Raw genomic sequence first — 11,830 nt, forward strand, 5'->3', positions numbered from 1 at the left:
TCTCAAAATTTTACATCTTATAACAGTGAAAGATAATTAAATTTCGAAAATTTTGGTATATATAAAAACTTATTTTGGAAATATGTGAAGTGCGATAATGCTAAAAAACCCAAAAAATTGCCGCATTTTCGTGTATTTTGTAAAAAAAAGTTGGTGAGTTGTACGTCAAATATTGCCTCTACATTTTTTGAAGAGAATTAAATTACCTTTAAATCTTTTTTTTATTCATCTGCTTACGTTGTTTTGTTTTCGAGATACAGCTGTTTAAAGTTTGTTTTTAAAATGTAATTTGGAGCAACATTAATGATGTATTGTAGAAATATGTACAAAATAATATTTAAAAAATTGGATTTCACTTATTTTCAATACATTATAATCATACAAAAGTAATGTAATCATATAAGTTGGTATGCGGAAGTGGCAAGTTATTAAAAAACACCCTCGAAAAGTGGTGTTTTTTGAAGAAATGATAGAGAAGTCATCCTTTTACTCCTTTTTTTGCTGATATCTTTTTATTTACTGATTTTACGAAGAAAATGCACCAGATCAAAATAAAAGGTAATAAAATTTGCTACAAAAACAGTACCTTGGCATTCGATTATTAATAAGCAGTGTTGTGCTATAAATTATTGAAAATGCCTGCTATTTTCAATTTTCGGTAACATGAAATTTTCAGTCTTTTTCAATGTTAAAAATAATGTACTTAACAATTTTTGAGATTTTTTCAAGTATTTCCAGTGATTCTGTATACATGTAGGTATCGGTATGCACGGTACCATATTTTTAGGATGAGTAGTACAGAAGAAAGGGCCCGCCGTCGGGCAGCATGGTGAGTTGCAGGTAGCGCTGCCACATAGTGGCAAATAGTCGCCAATGTATATATGCTTAAAATTTAACATATTACAATATATAAATTTTACAATATTTAACTTACAATCAAACACGTAAATAAATTATGGAAACTGCAACGAGAAATTTAAAAGTGAGAGCAAAAAGATGTTTCTCCAGACAAATATTATGGCGCAAAGCGTTAATTACAAAATATTTTATTCAATTGAGTAATCATATATTATGTACATATTACTCATAATTCAATTATTATTAATAATTACTGAATTATTACTTAATTTAATTCTATTTATAGCGATAACACTTTCTACTTACATTTACCGCAACGTAATAAATGTTAAAAAAATTCATATCTCTACCAATATTGATCGTACAAAAAAAACTATAAAAAAGAAGTTGTTCGTAATTAAATTGTCTACAACTTTCATTTGAACCATTTTCCGATCCGACGCGCCATTTTCGCTTTATCGACGACAAATGCGTGACGCGCTCGAGACTTTCTCATTTCTCAAAAAATGGCCCTTGCTTACAAAAAATCTACTTCGACTACAAGTGCTCGTACAAAATTTTTGTAAGGACCTTTTTGCGTAAAATTAAATTCTCTACAACTTTCGTGTCTTCACTTTTTCCCCTAAAAGTGATACTTTTTGACTTATTGACGAAAAACCTATTTTTTGAACATTCTTTGCACTGTAATTTTCGTAGCGTACACGATACGGGGGTGGGCTTTTTGTACCTTCATTATGACCCAAAAAGACACCCCTCCAGCAACGGGCAGCCCATCTGGAATTATTTCCTTTCTTAAAGAAAATATTGGCTTATTTGACTGGGCTATACTTCAAGCCGTTGAGTTATTTCTCTAATCCCACTTTTCTGCGCAAAAACGTTGCTGTATAGGGCACATTACGACGAGCACTTGTAATGAAAAATTCTATGTGTAGCGAGTGGGAGCATATTTGTTTATAGGTCGGCACAGGCGCTCGTGCGCTCACGCCCGGTCGCGTTAAACAAATATGCCCCACTGTTACACAATGTACTATTTTATAATCTGTAAAAACTAAACGATCAAGGATATTTTTATAAACACTTATCTTGTTCAACAATACACAATTTTATTCTGTTGTATTTACAATAAAATTGTATTCAAACAGATTAAAAATTAAGAAACTGTGGGCCTCTCCGCACATGCGGATGCATCAAACCGGGGATTGTACATTTCCTATTTATCTTTTTCTTATACAAACAAAATTTGATATCTTCATCGAAATAACTAACGAAAGTATGTATTGTAATAAGTTTTGCCAACAATTTTTACGAATGTTACGCATGTTTACAATTTATGGTGTTGCATCTATGTATAAATTGAATCATCAATACAAAGCAAATATTATTCCCTAATCATTATATTATTTTAATTGTGGCACATAACATATCTTTTTTCATATATGACATATTTACAATAATTTTTTTTCAACAATAGTTAATAAGGTAAAAGTTTAAACATATGAACACAAATGTTCATGAATCATTATTTCAGTAATAAATTTTCAACGTGAGACCTATATTAATTGATACATTTAGCAATTTATATAAATAATATACAAAATAAACCGTTTTTCAGATGGTCGTACGATAAATGCATTTGTAATTAAGAAAATTATTACTCGAATAAATGCTGAAATTATATATGATTAATGATAAAACCATATATATTTTATGTACTTATATTATAAATAGAAAAACTGATCATACGTTCAGAAAATACCACATGACAAATTTTTCAATGACTCCACTACTTTGTAAATATACTTGTGTATCTTTGGTTATGAAACATTTATAAGTGTCATTGATTTAGTGAAATTAATATCTATAATAAACAAAAATTGAATTATTTTTTGAAGTTTTCGTTTCAACTATAGAAATAAATCTTTTATATTTAGTGTTTTGTAATTTGATTAATTTAATAAAAAATTATACGTTTTTAGCAATTATTCAAAATAAATATAAAATCAGGAGACGCAGTAGTCTCCGGCCATGTTCAAAAACTGAAAGACACTATAAGTCTCTTATCTCGAGCCACCAAAGTCCATTTTTTGGGGGTGCATAACTACTAAAATATAAAAAAATTTGAATCGAACGTTATATGTCCTGAAAGGCGGCATCGAGTAATTTGAGCCCAAAAAATTTCAAATCGATCAAGCCGTTCTGGAGATACAAGCGGTCGAAAAATGGTGATTTTAATGAAAAATTAAGAAACGTCTCCTTCTTCTCCTTCTCCTTCTCTGTCCGCATTTAAGGCCGTATTAAAACTTTTTAACTTCCTCTCTCACCTTTCACTCGCACCTCCACCATCTTCGACTCACCGGACCTCCTCCCCCCGCCCCTCCCCCACTAACCCTCTCTTTCGCCGTATTTCACTCTCTTTCGTTATATAATATTTTAAAATCATTTTTTTATATATTTGTGATATATTTGTACTTTAAAAAGTAAATGATATCCGAAAAAAATCATTATTAAATAACATAAAAATGAAAAGTTCAAGTCATGTTCAAAATTAATTAAAAGTGCCAGTTCAAAATGAACATACTTAAAGTGTATGTATCATAACTTTCGACCGATTTTCGAATCGCCTCCGCCTTCCGCTGTCCCCCTCACCTCACCGCGCGCGGTCCAAATGCCGCTCGAGCGTTTGATCTGCGCGCGGGGCGGTGAGGGGAACAGCGAAAGGCGGAGGCAATGTGAAAATCAGCCGAAAGTTACATACACTTTAAGTATATTCACTTTGAACTGTCACCTTTAATTAATATATTAATTTTGCCATGCTAAGTATAATATTACAACATTTCATTCATAAAAATATACTTGAATTTTATGATGGGAACAACATTGATCTAACAGAAGTTATGTAACAAATATCTTAATATTACAGATTGTTATAGAGACGTAATAAAAACAGACAGTATATTAAACGAGAAATCTAGTCTAGAAATATGTATAGATTATTTAATCAAATTAACGATCGTTTGTAACAAGAGTTGTATTTTTAACGGAATAATATGCCCTGATAACCATTAAAATCAGAAAGAAGTCAATATGGTATTGTAAGTCCTAAGATTACATGACTGTTCGACTGCACATAAAGCGTAGTCCCCGATTTCCTTTGGATCCGCATTTTGAAAATTGCATAGCCGCATATCATTCTTAACCAATGATTAGGCCACAACCTAATCTAAATTGCTGCTTGCTATGATTAATCATACCACTGAGCGCGAATGAAAATGGCAAAGGTTGTAATCTCTTTTCTAAGACCGCTCCTACTGTCCAAGTCGTATCTACGCTACCTATAATATACGAAAAATTAAATAAGATTAGAAATTTAAATAAAATTATAATATCCTTGAGGTAATTATGAACACATACCTTTAAACACTAAATCTGCTTTAGGTAAATCGACTTGATAGGCGATTGTTGCTGTCGATTCTTGCATTCGCGCATTAATTTCTAACTCCACACCCACTTGTAATTGTTGACTAGCTTTTTGATGAAAACAAAGATGACAAGCAGATGGACCTTAAAAAATAATTATATAAAAAACAAAAAAATCATCAAAAGATACAGTATCAGAATAGTAACAACTTACTAATGCTACCACTGAATGTGGAGTCACCAATCGTATATCTCCCTGCAGCGGATAGTAACGCAATTTGTCCACCCGGCAAGCCAGGTCCACGTTGGTATGCAAGCTCACCACCTAATGCGAGCGATGGTGTCAAGCTTTGAAGATAATGTAAAACAAGGACACCTGAAAATATATATTTGTAATATCAACAGATTTTACGCACGCTTGCACACACATACACATACACACAAACACATACACATACTTTATGCAACACAGATGTTTTCCATATTACCAACTTACCAGAACCATTAATAATGTCTGGATTGCCTAGTGTTAACGAACAGGTATATGCATTCCCTCGATAATCAGCTGTCATTTGTACAGCAGTAAATTTATTTCTTTGCACTTGCGCTGCTAATTTTCCTTTGAGCCTCAAACCAAACTGATGAAGAATATTGGCATTGAGATTTCCACTTGGGTCAATATCACCCAATAATATAGGATATGCTTCTGTAGGTGAAATTTGTTTTGTACCAACATAAGTTGCACCAAATCTGAATAAAACCAAGTTTATGTTATATAGCACATATACATATACATGCATATATATATATACACACATACACACACACACACACACACACACGCATATATTGTATATAGATTTATATTATATTTTAAAGCATATCAATGTTAATAAAGCAAATATTTTCGTCTATGCTGATTTACCTATAACCAGACTGTATTACAGAACTCATGTTAATAGTATGTGAAATATGAAAATGATTACTCAATCCCTTATTAACTACCAGTTTTGCTCCTTCAAAATTTATAGGAAATATATCTGAAAATATAAAATATAAATGTATATTTTTTGTCTATGTAACACAAGTACGTGAAAATCATAAATTTTAATTCAGGATATTATAAAATAACAAGGTAATTTATCAGAAATTACAATATAAATTAGATAAGAAAAAATGTAATAAATTTAGTAAAGACAATGCTGAAAATCATATAAGTAGAGAAAATCATATATTAATTATTAGCCATCAAGGAAATAATCTATTAGAAAGTTTTCTGTGATAAACTGGAAAAACATGAGTAGTCCGAAGAGAAAGCAAGTTTCGAGAGTCATGACATGCGCTTTGACAAGATACCTTTACACTTTTTGTGTAAATCCTCAATGGTGCCCGGGTTCTCGACCTGACTGGACGTTTCGGTAGGCGCGTAAATATCCGTAGACGGATCCGGTTTCCCTAAATTTGGCAATAGTCCGGGACCCGGAGGCGGAGGTGGCGGTGGAGAAGGTGCGGAGGCAGCCATCGCGTTTCCCATTATTACGGTTTTATTAGTACAAGATTATTATATCTGTTACGCAAAGATTGCTTTTCGTTCAATCGTTCGACCAGATAAGTCGTGCTGTACGTCTTTTTAGCGTGTATTTACACGACAAAAACAGGCCGGATCACTCTTTACGGGTTATACGGTACGGCGTGTTTCACCGTAGGTCGCCATTTGTAAAAGATAACCACAAAATTTCTTTCATATGACTGGTATTTATGCCATGATTCATGCTGTAAGAAGATAGTTGAGCCTGTGACTAATGGCGAATTCGGCAGACTGCACTAGTACGGACTGAGTGCAAACTTTTTTGGTGCCATGCATTCGAAATATGTGCACCGTATTGCTGGATTCACACTGCATCCGATTTTCGTCGTACGAAGACTCTGTAACCAATCAGAAAACAAAATTTTGCTTCGTATTGATGATACGATTTTTCTGATTGGTTGAGGGATGGGCATTTCCAAAAAAAAGCATCGTCCCTGAAAATATCGATTTTCAAATGTATCGTTTTGGTACATCGATTATTTTCTTCAAAACATCGAAAATCATCGATTATTTACATCCTTTTACAAAATTAATACCTATAATAATTAAGGTGTAATAATATTATACCAATTTAATTAAAATTTCTCGAATAGTGATCCAGTGGTAAAATTCTAAGCATCGGTTGCTGTGAATGGCTGTTATCAATAGCTACGTGGTCAAAATGGATGCTTCCAGATACAATTGCTGGATTCACACTGCATCCGATTTTCTTCGTACGACAACTCTGCAACAAATCAGAAAAATCGTATCATCGAGACAAAGCAAAATTTTATTTTCTGATTGGTTGCAGAGTCGTCGTATGACGAAAATCGGATGTAGTGTGAATCCAGCAATTGGCTACGTTGAGCAGACTCAACAGTTGAGTAAGCGCTCGCTGTTATTGGTGTATTCTTTTAGATCATCCAATCAAATTTTAAATCTAGGAGAATACACCAATAGTAAAGAGCATTCACTCAACTGTTGAGTCTGCTGAACGTAGAGACCCTCTAATCAGAGTCGCGAAATAACGTTTCCAATTTTGATTGGTGCTGACATTTTTCAGCGAAAACCGGAAATAGTCATGGCGTCAAATTTAAGTCGACCTACATTCGCTGCCCATTTTGCTCTTTTTTCAGGATTACAAGGAAAGACTTTCATAATATAACCCTTTTTTGCAGAATTATTGCAGTCTGGTGCAGAACAACCAGTCATTTTAGAAAATATAATTTTATGAAATACAGTATTAATATAAAAAATATAATAATGTAATTTTTTTCTGATAATTGTATTTAGATTCACATGTATTAGGTGTTAATGTATCACAATCATAGTCTTTTCATTGCAACTGCGATGGTGCTCGTACGTGCAATAGTATTATATTTAATCGCTACTTCCGGTTTTTGCTGGAAAATGGTATCGCCGACCTAACCTTATTGATGTTATTTCGCGACTCTGATTAGAGGGTCTCTAACTTAAACATAGTACATTACGCCCCCCAGTGAACATTAAATATGCCTTGTATTATGAATCGCGTTCACTAGGGACGCATCTCAACACCTAGTAATAAAATCGAAACAACTTTAGTAACATCGAAATAAAAAACTATCGATATAGGGATTAATCGATTTCCTGAAACATCGGGAAAATAAGCGATTATTTGTAGAAAAAGCATCGATTCTCAAATCATCGATTGATAATTTTCCATCATTGCAGAGTTGTCGTACGACAAAAATCGGATGCAGTGTGAAACCAGGAAAAGAAACGTATACGAAAAATTAGGAAAATACTATAGTATACGTAACATATACTATAGCATTTCCCTAGTCTTTCGTATACGTTTCTTTTCAAGAATAGAGTCCCAGCATATCAGTGCGCTTATGGGTCTGCGCACAATGGAAGAACAGATATTAGATATTAAAATATTAACCTATCAGAATCGTGTATTCCGGTATAACTGGTATCTGATAGGTTAATATTTTAATATTTAATATCTGTTCCTACATTATGCGCAGCCTTATGCCTAATTCACACTGGATGCGATGGGCGATGAACGATGAGCGATGTCCAATAAAAGCTTTGCTTTAGCTCACACGACGATGTAAAGCAGAGTTCTTATTGGTTATCGCTCGTCGCGCATCGCTCATCGCGCCTAGTGTGAACTAGGCATTAGGGTGATTTTACATGCAGCGCGGAACGCGGTAGGCGGTAAAGTAACTAGGAATCGCGCTAATTTTCTCCTACTATTACATGGAGCCAAAACTGTGCGGAAAAGCGGCACGGACTAGTGACAAGTTGACGTTACTATGCACTTTTTAATGAAATTAATAGATTTAAATGCAATTATTAAGCAGATTCGTTGAAAAAATAAGATTATTGATAAAATGTGCATAGAAATAAGTTAATACATTTAAGAAAATGCATACAAATGTGAACTTGTCACTATACCGTGCCGCCTTTCCATGTAATAGTAGGAAAAAAGAAAGGCGGAACGATAACGACATGGTCGGCATCGGCTCGGTCGGCTGGGTGCATAACTAGAAATTAACACAGGTATATACTGTGTATACTGCCAAGTAAAGAGAAATAATTTCGGAGTTCGGAGTTTGGTAGGAAAAAAAAACGATTTTCGCATTAATTAAAGACATGTAATCGCACCCTAAAGGTACTTTTTCATGCGCAGCACGCTGCAGCAGCAATTCGTTACTATTGGTTAAGAATTTTATGTAGGCTAGATGACGCACTTCCGGCGCAAAATACATTTTGCCGCAGTTCGTTGAAGTTGAACCGAACGAACAGCAAGCAGCAAGCGGTAAAATCGAGAAAGCGTACAATATGTCCGTCGTTTCATTATGAAAATATTATTTATTGCAATAAATATTAGGAAAATAAACGAAGAATGACTTCGGATAAGATACGAATGTTTGTAAATTAGATCATTTTATACTTTATCACAAATTTGAAAAAGTAAAGTGTATAGTATAAAATGATCTAATTTACAAACATTCGTACCTTATCCGAAGCCATTCTTCGTTTATTTTCCTAATATTTATTGCAATAAATAATATTTTCATAATGAAACGACGGACATATTGTACGCTTTCTCGATTTTGCCGCTTGCTGCTTGCTGTTCGTTCGGTTCAACTTCAACGAACTGCGGCAAAATGTATTTTGCGCCGGAAGTGCGTCATCTAGCTTACATAAAATTCTTAACCAATAGTAACGAATTGCTGCTGCAGCGTGCTGCGCATGAAAAAGTACTTTTATGGCTCCAACACACTGGACGCGGAAACGCTTGCGCGCGGCAAAATGTGACGTGGTAGCCAATGAGTTTACAGCTCCTTAACATGTTCATTGGCTACCGTGTCATATTTTGCCGCGCGGCAATCGTTTCCGCGTCCAGTGTGCTGGAGCCATTATCGTATTCAGCAAATGAAAACTGACCTGTCTTTGATTCGAACCCATGGTGAAAATAACAAGTGAAGCATTGCGCATAATGACATGAATTAGTAAACCAATCAGAGCGTAGTATCATTTGCAGGCGCGCATTTTAAAATCAGAATTGGTTATAGAAAATAGTTTAACATAAAAAAAAATAAAATAAGAAATATGAATGAAAACATGGATTTCTTTTCTGATATCGCGAATTACGAATAAAAATAATTTTTTTTAAATATATCCTAATAGATTTAAAATAAAGGATGATAAAGATAGTTATGCAAGAAAATGTAAAAATTAATAAAAATATATTTCTTTTTTCAGTCGTTTTTTTTAAAATTATGACTAAAAAGTAACAAAATAAAAGAATTTCAGCACTTAATGTAATACAAGTAAAATTATTTCATAACTCAAAAAGATTACATAAACTCAAATATAAGTTTTGTTACTCAAATGACGAGTTTTTATTTTTATTTTTTGTGAACAGTATTATTATTTTTAATTCTAAGATTTAAATTTTTTAGTCTTATGTACGTTCGTGTTCGAACGAAGCATGATATGACTTTTCTTGGAAAAGTATTTTTTATTTCATCGAGGACTGCGTCTGTGAGTTAGTTAAAGATATGTGGTTCCCTCGACAAGTCATTGCCATGAAGTTCAGTAAATGCAATGTTCATTTTTTTTCCAGCTTCTATGAATTCATTTGTATTCAGCTAATCAGGACGCGGAACATCGGTTGCGCTTCTCTGATATCTAGGACTCTAGTCTTATGTACGTTCGTGTTCGAACGAAGCATGATATGACTTTTCTTGGAAAAGTATTTTTTATTTCATCGAGGACTGCGTCTGTGAGTTAGTTAAAGATATGTGGTTCCCTCGACAAGTCATTGCCATGAAGTTCAGTAAATGCAATGTTCATTTTTTTTCCAGCTTCTATGAATTCATTTGTAGGATATATACATCCTCCTTTGGAGATAAGCGACAGTCAATCGTTTTTGACTTGAGCCAATCTTGTTGGATCCCTAAGATCTGGATGCGTATGTCGATATCTGTGATGCTGGATTCATATTGCATCCGATTTTCGTCGTACGACGACTCTGCAACCAATCAGGAAACAAAATTTTGCTTCGTATCGATGATACGATTTTTCTGATTGGTTGCAGAGTCGTCGTACGATGAAAATCGGATGAAGTGTGAATCCAGCATGAGCGACGTAACCGAGTATATAAATCAGATCCTTATTTTCCACAATACCTTTGGATATTTCTTGTTCAAAATCCTTTAGCAACTGCAGCTCGTCACTCGTTGCCTGGTAGTTTTTTTTAGGACTATTGTATTCACTTATATGCGTACAGTGCTTATACATATATTACTAACATACAATATGTAATACATATATATTTTAGCAATATATACAATAATTTCATTAATTATACAATTTTTTAAATCATAATAATATACAATTTTAGATATACAATTCAGCCGTTTTAGAACTAATAATAATTAATAAAATTACGATTTGTGTTGGATCGTCGATATTTAAAAGTAAGTAAATATGATATGTAATCGGGTAAGTGACGGTCAAGCAGGATTTTGGTTGCTAATGTAATGTGTGAATTTTATTTACTACGTATGTAGTCCCCTTAATCGCATGCTGACATTTTTTCAGACTTACAACGCAACTCTAAACAACTACTAAATAATTAATAAGTTTTTAACTAGATACGTATTTAAAAGTAGTAAATTAAAATTAATTAAATCACCTAGATCATCACTTTCTTCATTTACATAATTATTTATTTCTGTTATTTCAGACGAATGCAATTTTTCGATGTTATATATCAATGCAACTTCCAGATCATCCTCATCTACATTATCGTCTTCGAAACATTCTCTTGTGCATAATAATATAGTTTATGGGTTGCACAAAACTTGCCAAGTTGTCATGGTCCGAGGCCTTTTCTCTAAATGGAAACAGTCTATTTATTACGAATTTTCACAGCCAATGACGAAAGAAATATTATTCCAAATAATATCAGCGCTATATAAAATAAATTATACAGTAGTCGCAATAACCAATGATTTAGGACCAAAAAACGTAGGACTATATATGGTCAGAGTTAAATATCGATTATCAATTATCCGACAAATTGGAATCGACAACATTTTTCTTTCGACATCCACAGAATCACGCCTTAAAGATTTTTGTTTTCGCTGATATACTGATTTAATTAAGATGTTACGAAATAATTTTTTTTATTCAGGCTTTGAAATCCAATTATAAAGCGATTGCTGGAGGAACTTTTAACTCTCAATTCTCGTGATTTAAAAATTGCATTTAATTTGACGCAAAAACATCTTGATGTTCGAAATCAGCAGCGACAATCAGTGAAATTGGCAGCCCAAAGAGCCTGACCAAGCTCCATACAAAAAATGCCCGTTTTCGGTACCTCGATTTTTGAAACTTTTATTATGCCAAATAGTTACATATGATGACCCAATAATCCCTGCAAAATTTCAAGATGAGCATACAGCCCGTTTAGGAAATAGGGGG

At 33.5% G+C, this 11,830-nt stretch overlaps 1 protein-coding gene across 1 annotated transcript; it reads right to left on the minus strand.

The window, feature by feature from the left end:
• Positions 1-3,891: 3,891 nt before the first annotated feature.
• LOC108777618 (Translocase of outer membrane 40) lies at positions 3,892-5,975 on the minus strand. Its single transcript, XM_018544552.1, has 6 exons — positions 5,632-5,975; positions 5,201-5,315; positions 4,772-5,025; positions 4,490-4,651; positions 4,270-4,419; positions 3,892-4,190 (listed from the first exon to the last, which is right to left on the minus strand). Exons 1-6 carry the CDS (start codon positions 5,807-5,809, stop codon positions 4,051-4,053), a joined length of 999 nt encoding a protein of 332 aa, XP_018400054.1. The 5' UTR covers positions 5,810-5,975; the 3' UTR covers positions 3,892-4,050.
• Between the last annotated feature and the right edge of the window lie 5,855 nt (positions 5,976-11,830).

Source organism: Cyphomyrmex costatus, unplaced genomic scaffold (genome assembly GCF_001594065.2).
Source record: "Cyphomyrmex costatus isolate MS0001 unplaced genomic scaffold, Ccosl1.0 scaffold45, whole genome shotgun sequence".
In the NCBI taxonomy this organism is placed as follows: domain Eukaryota; kingdom Metazoa; phylum Arthropoda; class Insecta; order Hymenoptera; family Formicidae; genus Cyphomyrmex; species Cyphomyrmex costatus.